Source organism: Mytilus galloprovincialis, chromosome 7 (assembly GCF_965363235.1).
Source record: "Mytilus galloprovincialis chromosome 7, xbMytGall1.hap1.1, whole genome shotgun sequence".
In the NCBI taxonomy this organism is placed as follows: Eukaryota; Metazoa; Mollusca; class Bivalvia; order Mytilida; family Mytilidae; genus Mytilus; species Mytilus galloprovincialis.
Window position 1 is genome coordinate 35,052,431 of NC_134844.1, and position 19,650 is coordinate 35,072,080.

General features: G+C 31.8%; 1 protein-coding gene across 1 annotated transcript; it reads right to left on the minus strand.

Annotated features, from left to right (window-relative positions):
* Positions 1-17,367: 17,367 nt before the first annotated feature.
* Positions 17,368-18,729, minus strand: LOC143082863 (macrophage mannose receptor 1-like). The gene has a single exon (XM_076258822.1). The coding sequence runs from the start codon at positions 18,670-18,672 to the stop codon at positions 17,503-17,505; it is 1,170 nt and encodes a 389-aa protein (XP_076114937.1). The 5' UTR covers positions 18,673-18,729; the 3' UTR covers positions 17,368-17,502.
* Between the last annotated feature and the right edge of the window lie 921 nt (positions 18,730-19,650).

A 19,650-nucleotide genomic window follows, 5' to 3' on the forward strand; every position in this document is an offset into this window, starting at 1 on the left:
GAAGTAACACTTATAAGATCGATCAAATCATAATGGTATAATATGATGTAAACAATAGCCACTTCTGATTCAAATTTTATTTTTGTTATTTAATATTTTGCCATTGTATCTTAATAAACATATTTTGTTCAGCTCTTAGTATTTGGTTTTGTATCATCGAATATTTTGGCATCAATGAAAGACATTTACTTCATCTGATGCAGTGAAATTGGTACCATTAATGTTATTATTTCCACTAGTGTTTTTGTTAACTCTTTTCTCGTTTCTTCGTTTTTCAATGTGTTTCCAATGATTTTGTGTTTTATTCTTCGAATTATGAGTACTGATTTTACCTTAGGTAATTTCTTCGGAATTTCCTTTTGTAACATCCTTAAAAAGTCGACCTTGCCTGATGATGTCAAAACAAAAAGAACACAACTTTCTGCAACATATTTGAAAAGGAAGGAAAAAAATCATTAGATAATCAGATTCCATCACTTTAAATCGCGTATTACAATATAAGATTATAATTTTCTTTGGCAGCAAAAAGTTATTTATAATATATTTTAATATAACGTGTTTTTTTCGCTTTGTAAACAAATCCATGCTCGACATCCAATAAAATCAATGTCTTTGTTAAATTTGCACTTTTAAACAATTGTGCAGAATCTATCCTTGTTTCAAATGAAGAAATACTTGGCATTAGTTTTATTCTGTCCAGAACTATAGAAAAAAAATCACATTACATTGCATTGCATGTAAGAAAATAACCATCACTGGAAGTTACCCAATCAAACTTTTCATCTCTTTTTTACCTGTGTACAAGCTAAAGTAATCATGTAACCATATGTTTTTAAAATATTCTATAGAAATCGAAAAAAAATAAAAATAGTGCTTTGAAATATCAAAGATATATGTTTATGACCAAACAATATTTTACTGTAAAAAAATGAAAGATTACTTATATAAAACTGTCTAGTTCAAGGTGATATTTTATTTTGACATATTTTTGTATGCAACCGGATGTGATTTACTACGATTTGTTGGTATTACACCTATATCAGCCGTTATGATTAGTTGGTAGAACGGTCGTTTACTGTGTAAGGATCCCGTGTCAGAATTAGGTACATTAGTCTTTGTATATAAGCACAAGTACTGTTTTTAGTAAATATAAAAAGCAAGCAATTGTAGCAATTCTTTCATCATCGGAATAAATTGTTGTACTCATCTTAAATTTTGAATGCAATTGTACCCAAGCTTTCGGTAATAAGGATCCAATGGTAGCTTGCTGCTGTTATTTTTCAATCATAATTAGGCTGTTAACGTTATTTATTTCAATTTATTTGTTTTTAACAAATAAAACGATTTGTATTTTTGCAGTAATCACCTGACCATGTTCCGAGCACGAAAGAAGATTTGAAACAAAAAGTATTATTTTCTTTGGGTTCTTTTTCCCAGGGTAGGTAAGTCGTTTTATTACCATCTACCCATTTATATGTCTCATTCCTTAGTTTCTGTAATCCAATCCAAAAACCGGCACCTGATGATTGCTTGGTAGTTTGGCTTATAATAAAATTTGTGTTCTTCTTTAGAACGAATGATCACTAAATCTGCACTACTTTTCTAACAAAAATGACGAGCATCAACAAAACTTACAACTGTTGGATTAATTGAATAGCAAGAACTCTCATAATAAACCCACGAACCAGATCCACATCTTGGATAAATTTGCCTTTTGCATATAAATCTAAACGATATAAAACAATTATTGTCATTCCACCTTCTAGAATTTGAAGGAAAAAGATGTGTACTGTTTTCGTTATTATTGACATTATTCGGTTCTGATCGTCCCCAATAAGTATTATTCAAACTCGTGCTGTCACTCCATATATATCTACCATTGTTTTGATAATTGCTGAGTCCTATCCACAGAAAATGCCGGGGAAAACTGTTGGTAAGAAATTTGGTTTCCTTTTTACCGTTTCTCGTTTACACAGGCTGATACAAATTACCATTGTATGTATAAAAGCACGTGTTATATTGCACTACGGATGACATTATTGCATTTATTTAGGTTCAGTGTGGAAAACACAGATTACAAGTCTGGAAATCACACACGTAACCTAACAAAACAGAAGACAACTTTTATTTTCGTGATAATATATCTTGCATGTCTTACCCATTATATATACACATACTATGTTTGTATTGTTTTTTGTTTTAGTTATTTTAAATTGTGTTTTTTCATTGTTGTTATTTTGATATAAACCCTGCACAATTCCCAATTACAAATTCATTATACATATTATATTTGTAAACGAAAGCAAAAACGATAAGACCTAAGCAATCAAAATGGGGAAAAGCTTCTTATTATATAAATATATACAATGTCATAAATACAAATTGATAAATGGCAAGTTGTTAACGCCTCAGATTGACACTGGACAGATTACCGTGCCGATATTGACAAAGTCGAGTATTATTTTGCTTATCATACACTTCCAATATTCGACTGAAACCAGGCTAAAAACACATAACAGACTGACCAAATGATACCAAAGCGATCTGACATGGAGTTATCAACAAGTCAGCTTCCGAAGAGTTCTTGAAAACATATATTCACACTTCGGCTCTACAGTATATGTACGCTTCTCTAGTCGATTCAGTAAATCACATTCATCGTGTGTTACCATCTGTAATTCCTTAACGGGTATTTACAAAAAAATATAAAAAACGTTAGAGGCTTTATCGAAAAATAGATTATTATGTTACGTTGTCATAAATTGTTTAAAATTAACAAACTTTATTTTCAAGCCAACCGTTGTTGATAATGTTAATATTTCTATGAATTATACTCGTACCAACCACTTTATTATAAGTATACGTGACATAAAGAAATCAAACTGGACACAAGACCACATTAAAAGTCTAGGAATATACTTTGGATACAATTATCAAATTTGTCAAAAATTAAACACAGAGAAGCAAATGGATAAATGTGAAAAATTAATTCAAGGATGGAACAGAAGAAATTTAACATTAATAGGAAAAATTGCTGTAGTAAAGTCCTTAATTTTACAAAACCTAACATACATTGCATCATGTATGATAATAACACATGAAATAAAACAAAAGTTCAAAAATGTAATATATAATTTTAAATGGAGTGGAAAAAAAGATAAAGTTAAACGCTCTATATTATGTAAACCATATCTTATGGTGGATTTAGATTCCTATATAACATCCTTACAAATCAGATGGGTTTTAAAACTAATCAAAAATGAAAACGATAACTGGAAAATTATTCCAAGATTTTATCTAAATAAATTTGGAAAAGATTTTCTTTTATTCAGAATGAACTTAACAAATGTAAATTCGCTTAATAAAATAGATTAACATTTTTACCTGAATTCTATAAACAATTAATTATAACTTGGGTAGAAGTAAAAGGAGGTCAAACTATTACACCAAAAACTTTCTTGAGGTTAGAAAACAACTAATATGGGGAAATCATCTCATCAAAGAAAATGGGAAATGTCTGGTTTTTTTTCAAAATTGGATTTATTTAGTAGTAATATTTTGTACATCAATAATATAATACTAGTAGATGAAAACGGACACATCTCATCAGAAACTGTGCTAACAAATTTGAAGAATAAACAAGATTGGATTATAGAATTTTCTTAAGATAAAAATAATACCAAAGCACTGGCAAAATATTTTAAAACAAGAAAGCTCTTACAAAACTGTTGTCAACATAAAAAAAAATCGGTGAATTTAAATATCCTACTTAAACATGAAATATGAGCAACAAGGAGATATATACTTTCTTACAAAGTCAATTTACAAATGATAAACCAATAGGTATTTTAATATGGTAAAGAATTCTGCATAAAAGAATATCTACAAAATTGAAATCCACATTCAACTTTATTTTTAACTACCTAGAAAACAACAAATTTAAAATGTTTAAATGGAACATAATAAATTATATATTAGCCTGTAATGAATAACTTTATAAATGGAAAAAAAAGTATCAAACAGTTTGTGCTTCCATTGTAAGCAACATGATGGTTATAAACACTTCTTTTTTTCCTGTTCATATAGTGTTCATTATTGGGATAAAGTTGACCACCTATTAACATTATTAAAAATTGATAAGCATATACTTAGTCTTGAAAGTTTAGTAACCGACTTTAAAATTGAAGATGAAGCTTATTTTGATATGAACTATCTATCAACTTTAATTTTCTTTTCCATCGATAAAGCATATTACATGTCTGACAAGAAAGACAAGGTCATTGATATCTTTAAAATCTTCAAAAATGATATCAGGGACATAATAAGCATGAATAAAATTAGAAGCAAAAAAAAAGAGAATTATACTTAAAACATGGAAATTTTTCGAATTTCTATAAACTGAAAAATGTAAAGCATGTTCAAGCTGCGACCTCGTTAATTCATGACTGCACAAGTGTCCGTCAGCAGGTCAGGTCAGGCATCTGACAAATGAAATTCGCGATTTTTTGTCATGTTTATATAATTTATAATGTCTATTATAGCTACACTGAATTAGTATTGTTTACAAAACACAATGCTTCGATACTGCATCAATGTATATAGTTAATAAATATAACTAACTTTATAGATATTCATATACTTTATTGAATATTTTCCCCTAGATATTCAATAACTATTTAAGGGATACTTAATTGAAGCTGTAGATTGAGTAAATTGTTAACAGCAAAAGTGCAATAAAACTTTGATTGATTTAAAAAAAAATCAAAAAAAAAATCAAAATGCAACATTTCGAATTGGAATATGAAAAAAGAGGTGGAATGAATTTAATAGACTCTTATTCAATCCTCTACACAATAAAGATAGCTAATAAGGTTACTGAATTATTTTTAGTGACGTCATGAGAAAAGAGATGAATAAACACTTAACAGCTTTACCTGTTTGACAATATAGAATATGTTTCGTAAAACAATTATGCTCAATAATTTTTTTTGAAAACGACATTATTCTTGGTCATACAAATTTGATGAACTCTGCATATGACAGGTGCGCTTGTATAAACTCATAATTTACCAGGGTTGCAAATTTCCTGTTCATAGCAGGTGGTTCTCTACTTATATTCCGATTCCGTCAACTAATTAAAATTAGCTGCAACCAAATACAAAAGAGTGCTCATAGTGGCATTATATCAATCACACAATCAAATTCAAAATCATATTTGTTTGTTAATATAGTTTGCTGCCCTGTTCCTGATAGCATTCTTACCTTGTTTATATGATTGCTGTTTAAATCAGATATACCAAACAGTATGTTGACAGTATAATAAAATAGGTTGATACGTAAAGGCAACAGTAGTATACACTTGTGATTTTAGATATTGTTCTTAATTGGGTCTTTTGATTTGCATATTGCTCTATATAAAAATAAATCGAGACGGTATGATTGCTTATGAGTCAACTATCCACGAAAAATCAAATGAAATGGATATAAGCTATTATAGCTTGTTTAGCACGTACTAAACATTTTTTTTTTCAATTTCACATATACAGTAGTGTTTATTGAGTTCATGTTGGAAAGATAGTCAGTCCTTTCTTTTAAATTATGCAGTAAGATATACCATTGAAAATGTTGAGATTAATTGTTCCTCAAACGTTATCCCAAACATTATAAGGGTCAATGTATTTCCCCTTTTGAATAAAAAAAAAACAATTCGCTTTCGACAATGTAAGATTACCGACATATCTTATTTGCATGATTGTAACAGCTGAAAGTGAAAGTACGAATAGAAGTGTTCTTTATTTATCATACTATATGTTCTCATCGGTACAATTACATTATTCGTAAGTATAAATCATCATGCAGACATCTTATACGTTCAGGTAGGACACATTCGATCTTTTGTTGTAATGTTTTATACAAAGCACCAAAAATGTCGTCACTCACCTCAAAGGTGTACCATATACAATACTGGTGTCAATTCATTAAAGATGGAGTTGTTTTGGAAATGATATTGATTGACTCATAGGGTCATTGCCACGGACATAAACACATTCCTGCGAAAACATGTTATTGGCATGGAACCTGTTTAATCTGCTCGTAAAGTTAATGATGGAAGTAATCTAAACCATTTACGAGAGGGATTGTGGTTGATTTGTCACATGATGAAGAATTTCGATCAGTTAAGTTGTGGTATGGAGCTACCATGTCAGTAACTGTTTGTTGTCCTTAACTTCTTTATGTTGATCCTTTTCATTTTGTTAATTCACTAATATAACTTATTATAAGATCGAACTCGTACTTCCTTTACACTAAATTTCATTGTTTATTTAATATTCAATACTGATAATAATCCAGTTTGTTACACCAAGACTATTCAGTCGGAAACCCGGTTGAAATAGAACAAAGGAATCGAAGCTCTTTGTTAGAGAAGGCGATAAATGCTTACTGTAATGTTTACTATAGTGACAAAAATTTTAAAAAATAATAGAAACAAATAAAATGACAATTTTCTTCTCAATTACGAAGTGTTTTATTTTAAAAACATCATTTGCATAAGTTTTCAATTTATCTATTACAAAGTTAAGAAGAACAATTAGATATCAAGTCGACGACATGGGTATCTTTCAAGTTGGACGTAGAAAATGCATAACCTCCGATTTTTATTTTTGTTTTTACCACGGACGGAAAACATATCAATCTATTAGTTCAGTAATTTTCGTGTCTGCCCTTCCATTATGTGACTCAAGAAAAAATCCCAAAAAAGGGTAACAATTGTATCGAAAAGAGAAAATCGAGTGCACCTTTTTATGTTAGGGCGTGTTTGAGTTGAATATTTTGTTTTGATATCGTACAAAGCAAGAATATTTCATACATTGTCTCGCTTCAGTTTCTTTCTTTTTTGCATATCAAAGCTACAGGTTGAATTTATAACATAAAAAAATCACAGCGCTAAAAGATGAAATATATGGGTCAAGTGAAATATCTATCTAATCAATCACAAAAACAGAGTAGGTGTATTCGAATAGCTATTTTTTTTTTACTAAAAGTACTTGACGACAGTCTTTAAAGTTGGATGATGAAAATGCATATTTTCGAAAAATTATAATTTTTTGTGTGTGATAACAAGTGTTTATAGTCTTCAACCACTAAAAACATCTAGTCTGCCCTTCCACGAAATATTTATTTAGAATTTTTTTAAATGTTTATGAATTTTCGAAAATTCCAACTGACAACCGATCAGACAACAGTTTTAAGTTGAATCAATGCAGACAAGATCATTAACTGATGCTCATTTGCTAGTTGATACATTTGTCTTTTAAAATACAACTGGCATATCAGGATCGTAATGGTGCAATGTGGATAAATTTATCGGTTTCCAAGAGCAAAATTGGCAGCGCGTCATCCCTACAATGCTTCCATTTCTACGATTGTGAAAATGAACTGGCGTAATGGGGAGATAATTTTGACGAAGTGGAATCCTGACTGTAATGCCGTTAATTTGTTTCAGAATTGTAACGAATCATTTATAGATAGTTTATTGTTTATCAGATTCAATGACACAGTTATACAATTCATGTGTGTTAGAGGTTTTTAGTGTAACAAATGAATTCGTATCTCCAATTCTAAAATTTGAACTTTTATTTGTTTGTAAATGAATTTGTCCACTTTAAGCAAAAACAAATTACTTTTAAAAGGCGAATAATCTTATACTGTAAATTCAGAAATTATTGCGTTCATTTATTATTGCGATTTTGTCATTTTAAATTAAATGCGATTTTAATTATTACGATTTTGAGAAAAGTCATGCTTAATTCAGTTAAGATATTACAAAATGCGAGTTTTAATTATTGCGTTTACAACTCTGTCGCATTATTCGCAATAATAAAAACCTCGCAATAATTTCTGAATTTACAGTATTATCTGCTGTTCGTAACAACAACGAAGGAAAACAATTAAAAATAACTAAAATGTAAAACATTACAAAGTATTATTTGTATCAGTGATGGGACAGACACGAATGTAAGTACAAGATATATTGTGACGGATATAAAAGTTGTCTTTTCATTTGATTTGTGATATCTGTGTTTTCCAGACTTGTCATCTGTGTTTTTCACTTTAGTCATACATATTGCTATAGTATCATTCGTAATCAATTATACAACGTGCTTTTGAACATAAAATGTTTATATCCGTCTGTGTATAACAATGTAATTAGAAACTGTCATTATAGACGATATAACTATTGACCAGATATAGAATATAAACATCTGGCAAGCGTTAAAGATCATTATCGAAACAATGCCGTACGCGTATAACAACCAACAAGTCAAAATGAAACTTATTCATCTGTTATTGCTGATAGCAAAATTGCATCCCTTCGTAAATTTTATGGACGCCATCACGAGTTGGTTAACCGTCATGGAACAACCGTTTCACAGATGATATCGGATATGTTCCTTATGTCGTAACTACAATCCACTATCCTTTTCACCACGAATGTAACCTACCGAATTAGACTACTAGTATTACGACGCAATACGACGGGTGCCACATGTGGAGCAGGATCTGCTTACCCTTCCGGTGTACCTGAGATTACACCCAGTTTTTGGAGGTTTTCTATGTAGTGTCTTTTGTACTATTATTTATCTGTTTGTCTTTCTATCTTTTAGCCATTGCGTTGTCTGTTTATTTTCGATTTATGAGTCTGACTGTCCTTCTGGTTTCTTTCCCCACTCCTTGATTAACATTCTTGATAATGTTCACCTCTATTACTTCATTAGATCGTGCATTGACAGATTGACTAGCGTACATTATAATACACTCTATACGGATTTGATGAGTTAAACCCTTTACAACTGACTTTTATGATTTGTCCTGATGTTTGGCTGCTGTATCATATTACGTATGTGCCTGTAATTTGGTAGTTGTTGTTTTTTATATCATATTTGATTTATTGTTTTATTATTTTGTACATAAATCAGGTTGTTATGCTTATTATCGTTTCAAATGTGTTTTGTTGTATGAGCTTAGCGTATTGTTGGAGTACGTACGATGACCTTTATATGCTAATTTCTATTTTCAGTGGTTTCTGGTCAAGAGTTCTATCCTTGGTAATCATACCACATCTTCCTTTTTTATAATAGGATATTCATCACATTTCGGACCACGATAATTAAGTAAATGTAAAATTTCCTTTTTGTAAGAACGATGAAATATGTAAAACATCTATCTCATTAATCGCTTTATTCATTTTGACAAATTTCAAGGTAAGAGATTACAACTATAAAGATACACACAGTAAGGAATGGACCCTTAGGCTAGTTTACATCTATGTGCTAAAACTGATAATATTACACATAAGAATAATCTCTTTCTACGAAAAAGGGTAATAAATAAACAAAACTTTTTATCAAAATAAGGAGATGTGGTATGATTTTAAATGAGACAAATTTCCACCTAAGTTCAAGCAAAGGTACATGTATGTACGAAATTTGTAGACGACCTTGCGGCCTTCAACAATGAAAAAACCCATACCGTACATGTCCTGTTTCAGAAAGTACTTAGCTGAGACATTATTTATATTGATTTATCTATTTATTTGTTTTGAAAAAATTAAAGATATTATATACTAATATAAAATAAAGATCCTTATTTCATCAGTATTATTTAGAAATTGTCTTACAATGAGACATACTCAAAATGATGGGATAGTGCATCTGCAACAAACTAATCGTTGATTTGAATATTCGTGTTAATGCAATTTTTCGGTTACTTACTACAAGTTGTAAACCCTCTTTTTTCTTTTAATTGTATATATATTATTTAGGGTATTACATTACTTACTTTTTTCCCCATCTACAGTTATTCTGTTATTTAGAAATAAACTGTTTGGAGGTTTGACTACATACCCTATTCCCTAGCAGCATTGATTCTGCACCTTGTAAAACATACATGTTAAATTGTGTATATAAGAGTGTCCAAATTCAATTGAAGAATATATATTGTCTTGATTTATTTGTAGTATTTTATTACCTATAGACATGTCTGTGAATGTATGCTTTGGAACCCATCACGCTTTCCCACAAAAGCACACCCTGATACAAATACAGAACACCACAACAACATCTTTCTTTCTGAAACTATAATATATCTGAGAATTATGAAACATACATTAAGCATTTATTTGGACTTTTTTTTAAAGACTACATATGGAACCTAAATTTGATCATCCCCCATCGTAATAAAATATTGCAACATTAACTAAGAGTTATCTTACATTAATCACAGAGAGTAGCAGCAGGTACAAAAACTTTATTTCGAACAAAATTAACTTTAAAACTATTGAAAATGAATGTTACCTTATTCTAATATAAGAACTTAGTTTGACAAATCAATTAATTTTATTCGATATTCATAATTTTTATAACAACAGATAGAAATGTAATAATGTTTTAGAAATATTGAACGAACTGATCATTATTCTTTTGATATGTTGCCTACTAGGTTGATAATCGGCCATTACTCCTGGGCATCCGTATTAGTTTTTTTTAGTTTTTTTTATCTTCCTCATTAAAACTATGTAATTGGACATCGGTAGAGAAGTATTGCCTAAGTTTCATGTTTTGCGTCTATTTTTAATTGAAAGACTTATAAATGAAATAAGAAATCAATACTTTATATAGAAAGCAGTATTAAATATTTGATTTATCTTGAAAGATGAATTATGTGAAGAAAAAACATATGTATGTATGTGTATGTTAATTTGACAGAACCTCAACAACACATTGTTTTTTTTTTAATAGACATTAAAAAGAAATCCGGTTGTCTGAAACATTAAACCCTATCGGAAATCATTAATTTTGCAGAAGAATACTCGTACAGTAAATACTAATAATTTTAAAAGGCAAATAAAAGAACACTTCAACACTGAAGCCCGCTTCAGGGTGTGTGGTTCTCTCGCTGTGTTGAAAAATACTCAATGGTGCATGTCTTGTACTCTTTCCTGCTCTTTGATCGGGTTGTTGTCTCTTTGACACATTCATCGTTTCCATTCCTTAATTTATCGTAAACAGTATGACAATCTCTTAGCTTAATATTCCAGACAACTTGTGTATCAATCAAACGAAACTGGTCAATACCTAAGATCAATATAAAATTCCCAATAGACACAACAAATGAATGCAAGAGCCACCTATGGAAACCCAAAACTGTCTTGGTATGCCCATTTTCATTATATGATGTGCATTTACCTTTATATAAAGTGCACTTGTCATTATGTGCTGTGCAAACACCTTCATATTTTATAATTAAATACGGCACAAGCAAAGGTATTGATAAAGTTTTGAATCCTCCAAAATTATAACCGCCAAAATATTTCGTATACCTTATTCAAAGAAAATCGCGAAAATTTACACCTGCGAAAATAACCCTCTATACGGTATATGATGTGCATGTATATTTATATGATGTGCAAATGTACTTATTTGGTGTGCAAACATCACTATATGATGTGCAAACATACTTATTCGATGTGCAAATATCCTGATACGAAGTAAGAAAGTACTAATATATGATGTTCAAATGTACTTATATGATGCGCAAAGATCCTTATATGATGTGCAAATATACATATATGATGTGCAAATATACTTATATATTATGCAAATAACCTTATATGATGTGCATTTTCCCTTATATTATGTACAAACATCTTTAATTATATAATGTGGTTGTGACATAATATTATGTGCATATAACTGTATGGTTCGGATTACTTCATTATATGATGTGCTTTCGTCGTCGTTATGGTCAACGAATATAAGTACGATTTCAAGATTAATGTCTACGTAATAACTGATTTCGATCTGCTTCTGCGGAGTTCCTATAATTCCGGCTCAAATCTGTGGCTATCGCTAGCGAAAGACCATTTTGAAGAAAAAGTGAAAGAGTGCAATTTAATAAAGATTAACGTTTCAAATGTTTAGGAGGAAGATTTAGATCAGTTATTATTGAAAAAATTTCGGATGCGGCGAAAATATGACAAAACAAACTTTGGGGCCCTATATAGCATGCTGTTTGGTTTGAGCAAAGGCTCCGTGTTGAAGACCGTATTTTGATCTTTAATTATGAATATCAATAATGTGGTAATGTTTATAAATTTCCTGTTAACAAAACTTTGAATTTTTCGAAAAACTAAGGATTTTCTTAACCCAGGCATAGATTACCTTAGCCGTATTTGGCACAACTTTTGGGAATTTGGGATCCTCAATGCTCATCAACTTTGTACTTGTTTGGCTTTATACATATTTTGATATGAACGTCACTGATGAGTCGTATGTAGACGAAACGCGCGTCTGACGTTCTAAATTAAAATCCTGGTACCTTTGATAACTATTTACACATTGTGACTTGGAGGTAGAGTTGTCTCATTGGCATTCATACCACATCTTCGAATTCCTTTTCATAGCAAAAGACACCAATGAACTTAACGTCTGTTTTAAAAACATTTAATAACGAAAAATTAAGGCAACATTAGTATACTGCTGTTCAAAATTCATAAATCGATTGAGAAAAAACAAATCCGGGTTACAAACTAAAACGGAGGGAAACACATCAAATATAAGAGGAGAACCACGACACAACAAAAAAACAACACTAAAATGTAACACACACAGAAACGAACTATAATATAACATTGGTTATTTTCCTGACTTGGTCCAGGATATTTTAAGAAAACAAAAGGTGGGTTGAACCTGGTTCTGTGGCTAGCCAAACCTCCCGCTTTTATGGCAATGTTAAATATTACATTAAAATGACAACATTAAATGACATGACAACAATACACATAAATGGGAGAACATATATGACAGAGAAACACACGAATAATAGCTAGCTACAAAGTTGTCTACTCTTGAATAATTATACCAGTATGGACGATCGATTGATTGATTGATGTTAAATGACACTTTGAAGTTAAGTTTCAACACAAGCACGTTATTTCGTGGCGATGCGTTTATATTGGTGGAGGAAACCTAAGTGCCCGGAGAGAGAACCACAGACTCTTGGTAGAAAAACTACTAATTCTATTCAATTAAAACTTAAGTCGAGCTTACCTACAAATAAGGGATTCGAACTCACAACATAATTTAAGTTTTTTACAGACTAGGGATACAGTAATTAGACTTCTGACACCAATCGGCTACAGACCCATTTCCATCTCCTTTTTTTAAAGGATAAAAGGATATATGGGATAGACTTCAACTTGGTGCATTACATTTGTGTGCAGCTGTTTCAAATGTTTGGCTTTGAGCATTCCTGGTGAAGGTAAATCCAGAAAAGCGCTTCGGACGCAAGATATAATTAAACGTGTTGTTTTCAATTTTTTACATTACTGGGTCGATACCTCTGCTGGTTGACTTTCAGTCCCCAAGGGTATCATCAGCTCAGTAGTCATGATTTAACAAACTTAACTAAAATTGTACGTTTATTAATTTTGAAATTATTGAGAAACTAATATTGCAACTCCCTCAGGCAAAGTTGGCTTTAGATGAATTTGGCTATTCATTTTAGGTGTTTTTGCCATATAGCTCTTCAACGGTTTCGTTACTTATACATCTTCGGAGAAAAAAGAAAGCATATATCAAATTATGTTTAATATTTTCAACAAAAATTCAAAAAAACATTTGAAAAAAGAAATGTAAAACAGTGAATTGATAATGATTTATTTTATTGTTAGGTTACTAGAAGTCAAATTCGGGGCACGATATGGGTTTCCGGGGCTGATTACGATATTGGCCCCGAAAAATAAAATTATTAACCTTATACATAGTTTTTGAGTGATAGGTTACCGGAAGTCAAAGTCGAGGGCAAAATATGGATTTGTGAGGGCTAATATCGATATTTGCCCCGAGAGCAAATAACCAACCTTGACTTCCGACATTATTGACCATGCAAAAACGTACAAGAGTACAAAATTTGTAATAAAACATAATATTTCACTCGTAGACATATCACCTTAGCATGACACATCATTCTCATTCCGAGTCGACCAGTTTTTGGTTTTACTCCTCAATTTTGCGTGCGAGGTACACTAAAGCATTTTGAGCACATCTGATGTGAGGTTTAAGATCTCATAAGATCCATTTTAATCAGCCCTGAAATTTTCAGATGAATCTTACAACCTATTGTTGGATTGCTACCACTAAATAGAAAAAAAAACACTAGTGCTAGATATAAAGATATTGACAAATATAATGTTGTTTTTTGTTTTAATGCCCAATTATGCCATTGACGATTATGCCATCTATACTTTTATACGAGAAGACCTCATTTTGAGTGTCGCTTCTCTTCCTTCCACAATAAATCAATCATCGCGACTCTGTGTCCTATGGAAAGTAGCATTTGTCATCCTTGCTTATGAGTATTTAGTTTGGGTTATTTTGGGAGAAAAACAAAAAATAAAGGTGTCCGGATATTGTTTCCGTCATCGGGCGCACTTTTAAGTCATAGACAAGACTTTCATAATAACTTGGGGACAGGACAATTACTTCGCGTTTTTCTGTATACTACGATCATACATATACTATAAAGGAAATTCATTTGCTATCAATTCTAAGTTTACTATCCGCGGCTGTCACTGATTTTATTATATAAGGAGTCTCTATAATGACTATATTGCATAGGATAGTAGGCTTGGAATGGAGTACAAATATCAAATACCCTTTATTTATAGTATATGCACGTTCATAGTATACAGAAAAACAGAAAACAATAAAAAAAAAAAACCGGGAGGGTTAAAAAAAATTGCCCTGTCACCAAATGCCTTTTACTTTTATACCTTTCCTGAAATTATCCAGTTATGAAATCTTTAACAAAAATTCATCCTTCAACAGTACATACTTTCAACCACGCTCTAAATGCCCGCGATTTCGCGGGTGTGTTCTAGTGTTTGTAAAGTAAGCAAAGTGTTGGTTTTAAATGAAGGATATCAGTAGTTTTGTTCAGTGTTCATTGTATCGTATTATGGTCACTAAACATGCACTTCTCATGTCTGTTTGTTGTATTCCCGCATCGTTGTCAATATAATGGAGTTTGAAGTGACCGTCATGCTCGGAAGAGGATAAGCGCTATAAAACCAGGCTCAATCCACCATTTTCTACATAAGAAAATGCCTGTACCAAGTCTTTTGCCTGTGTAATTCAACGAAACCCTCAAAATTGGTAGGAAGCATTACATACCGCTAGATTAGCCAACGAATCCGTCCACATTTTACCCCAGTTTAACCGTACAGCTGACGACCAAATGCAGATTTCGAGTATGATGCAGTGCATCAAATCGCAAAATGACACTATCGCAAAATTAAGTGAATCTGTTCAAAAACTAACTGTATCGCAAAATGAACAGGCTGTTTGTGCAGTTTCTAGAATTACTTGTCAAATGTGTGACAAACCAGGACACATTCGAAAAATTGCAACCAACTACCAAATTTTACCGGCCAAACGAAGGAAGAAAGGAGATGTTATAAGTGCGGTACCGTCGGACACATTCAGAGGAACTGTCGAAAAAACTAAAAGTGCCTAGCCGTGTGAGGGCGGCCGCTGGGCTGAATGAACCTTTTACATGCCCCCAGCGAAACTAACAATGTAAATATTTTTATGAATGGAATTAATTTCATAAACAATTATATTCAGATTAAGGTAGGACATGTTAATCAGTATGCTCTTATTGACTCAGGGTCAGACATTAATGTTATAAATGAACAAGTTATTAAGACTGTAAATTGTCGAAAGTATAGATCAGATAAGATGAGAATTACTGATGTTAATAATGAGCATATGCCAATAAGTAGTGTTGTTTATATTCCAATTACAATTGGAAATCATATATTTAGTATAAAATTTTATGTTGTTTAGAGTATAAAACCAAATATTATTTTGGGTTTAGAATTTTTACAAACAGATAAAATTGTTATAGATTTTAATAATAATAAGATACGTGTAGACCCTAGACATCAACTTATTTTAAGCCAAGACACTGCCATACCGCCGATGAGAGAGAAAGTTGTTGTAGCCAGAATAAGATGTAGTTTTCTGCCTGATGATATAATTGGTTTAACATGAGCATCGTCAAAATTATTGTCTTCTGGGTTAATGACTGCTAAGTCAATTAGTAAAGTAGATAAAAATCAGATTTTATTTGGTGTGGGTAATTTTACGGATAAACCAAACACTTTATCAAAACAGTGTAATTTAGGAAAGTTTGTTTGTTTATCAAAGCATGATAAACTGTATGATTTTGAATCTCTTGATACCGGAAGTAGAGTATGTAATGTATCAAAATGAAGTATTGATGTTAAAAATCAAGCTGATAAAACTTTATCAGTAGATCAAATATCTCAGTTACAAGATTTTGTTGACAAATATAATGATGTTTTTGTTGGTAAAGACAGTAAACTATGTAAATGTTCACTTTTGAAACACAAAATTGAGGTTCCAGAGGGAACCAAATCTGTTCGTCAACGAGCATACAAGGTAGGCTCACGTCAAAAAGATGTTTTGGAAAACATCATTAAAGACATGCTTGAGCAAGATATTATTGAAGAGTCTATTAGTCCTTGGGGTGCTCCTTGTCTGCTCTTTGCGAAGAAAAATAACAATGGGTATCGTTTTGTTGTTGATTTTCGTTCTCTAAACAAACATATTGTAAATCTAGACGCTTATCCACTCCCTACCACAGATGAAGCGTTAGAAAGCTTAGGGTCGGCTTCACCGGCGTACTTTTCATGTTTAGACCTTCAGTCAGGTTTTTATCAGTTGGAAATTGACCCTTCTTCCCGTCCCCTTACAGCGTGGCGTTGTAATTTGGGGTGGTTTCAGTTTAAACGATTGCCAATGGGACTGAAGAATAGCCCTCTGACTTTTCAAAGAGTCATGGAAGCAGTGTTGAGAGGACTCAATTGGAAATCGCGGGTGTGTTCTAGTGTTTGTAAAGTAAGCAAAGTGTTGGTTTTAAATGAAGGATATCAGTAGTTTTGTTCAGTGTTCATTGTATCGTATTATGGTCACTAAACATGCACTTCTCATGTCTGTTTGTTGTATTCCCGCATCGTTGTCAATATACTGGTGTTTGAAGTGACCGTCATGCTCGGAAGAGGATAAGCGCTATAAAACCAGGCTCAATCCACCATTTTCTACATAAGAAAATGCCTGTACCAAGTCCGGAATATAACAGTTGTTGTCCATTCGTTTAATGTGGTTGTGCATTTGATTATGAATTTGATTGGGGACTCTTCGTTTTGAATTTTCCTCGGAGTTCGGTATTTGTGCGACTTTTTACTTCAATTAATTTCAAATATAAATAAGAAAAACACAATTGAACAATTTAAATTCACCTTTATGACTTTAAAAAAAAAAAAACAAATACACAATCTTTTCTGGTAGTGCGTAGCTACACCGTTTTTCTTCCTTCACATTTTTAACATTATAGGGCTTTTAACGTTGGTACAATTCATAGTAAATGTTTTTCACAAATAAAGCGATTGGTATTTGTGCAACTATCCCCAGACCAAGTTCCATGAAATAAAGACGATTTAATACAAACATCACTATCTCCTTGAGGTTCTGTACGCCAGGGAAGGTACGTAGGATTACTGCCATCTATCCATCTGTATGTCTGATTCCTTAGTTTCTGTAATCCAATCCAAAAATCACCACCCGATGATTGCTTAGAAGTGTGACTTACTATAAAGTTGTATTCCTCTTTCGAAAGAATTATAACTAAATCTGCATCATTGTTCTTACAGTAGCTACGGGCTTCAGTAAAATTAGCCTGTGATATATCTATTAAATAACAAGAATTATTATAATATATCCAATCACCAGGCCCACACCTTGGATTTATTTGCATTTTGCAAATAAATCTGAACGACATAAAACAATTGTTATCATTCCACTGTCGATAGTATGTCTGTGCGCAGTTTTCGTTATTATTAACGTTATTCGGTTCTGATTGTCCCCAATCAGTATAATTCAAAATCGTTCCGTCACTCCAGAGATACCTCTCATTGTTATGAAAATTGCTGAGTCCTATCCACATAAAAGTCTGTGTAAAATTGTTGTTTAGAAAATTGCTTTCCCTTTCATTATGAACACTTACAAGATCAGTTCCGATACTTCGACAATAGTCACGAGCCTGAAACCATGTTCGCCGTTCTGAAAATTCTTTATAACACCAATTATCGAACGTCTTCCAGTCATTTGGACATTCTGCCCTTATTTCTGATATCTGGAAACCTTTGTTTTCATTTTCATTATTTCCGCTTTCGTTTGAAGGAATATGCACACTCGTGTTGTTTCGAGATTGTGTTACAATGTACGTCAGCACAGCTGTCAATACACACGCTAATATGATAACAGTGGTGAACACTATCAATAACTGTAGACGACATTTTGATTTGTTATCAGAAATAACAGATATTTTCGATTTTACCTTGGCATCTCTACATGTTTGATATGCTTCAGGATCTGTTTGAGGTTCAAAATATGAGTGATGCGATACAGAAGGTTTCAAATAATCATATTTTCGAGAATTGTCTGAAATGGGAGCAAGATGTGTATATCCATGCTCGTCAATAGGTTCTTCGTATGTATTATATTTGTCATTTCTTTTACAATCCATTATAAACGCTTTATTGTTTTTAATGACTGCTTTTCATCACGCACTTTTATTCTCAAAGTCACGTTGTATCATGCGCAAAGGAAATAAAATGTATGACTAGTGTGAAAACCCATATTTCATCAGTCAACAGAAAAGACAATTGTTTATATCCGTTACAATATTGTTAATACTTAATTAACGTATATGACCTATCACTTATTGTTACGATCTTCTATTTCATGTAAAATAATATCACATGTTGATAGATTAGAGATAAAAAATACTTTTACTAATTCATAAATTTGGATCTATAATTAAAGCTTGTTAGCGGCTTGACCGCGAGTATTTATGTATCCGGTATCTTGTTTATTTTAACCATGTGAAATATGAATATGTCAGCATTTTCCCATAGTTGTAATCTTGCACGTGTTGTCATGTATAATGCAAATCATTTATGATATTTGACTTGAATAGTGAACATCAATCAAATGTAGTCTCTTTACAAAGTCTGGATTATTTAGGTTCCTAATGGAACCACAGTTGTTCCCAAGTTATGACCAAAAGGTGCCACGCAATACTTACACAAAATATTACACTTATTTTCATTTTATTAGTTTTTAAATGTTTCCTTTTCGTTGTTACTATAAACAGGCAATAATCTGATTACAATGTAAAACCCTTCACTTTTAAGAATTTACTGCTTGACCTTTCTGGACTCATTCCCACCTACAATTTAGTCTCGAATGTTCAATCTTAATTTTTTCGTAGAAAATTTGTAATATTCGTTTAAGTAATTTGTTGTCTTTTCTTTTTTATTACGACACAGTTGTTTGTATTCTACAACACTTGAATTTTTTAGTTTGATTGTTTTATTACGTTCTCTGTCGCATGTTTTACAAGCTACTGATATGGTTAGCGCTCAAGTCTATTCGTTGTAAGGTTTTCAGCGCCTAATCATTCCATTGCTATTAGTTGAAATATGTAAGTACCTTCGTTCAG

Excerpts from the sequence above, each read along its gene's own strand:
- LOC143082863 (XM_076258822.1), bottom strand. The coding sequence starts at position 18,672 with ATGGATTGTAAAAGAAATGACAAATATAATACATACGAAGAACCTATT.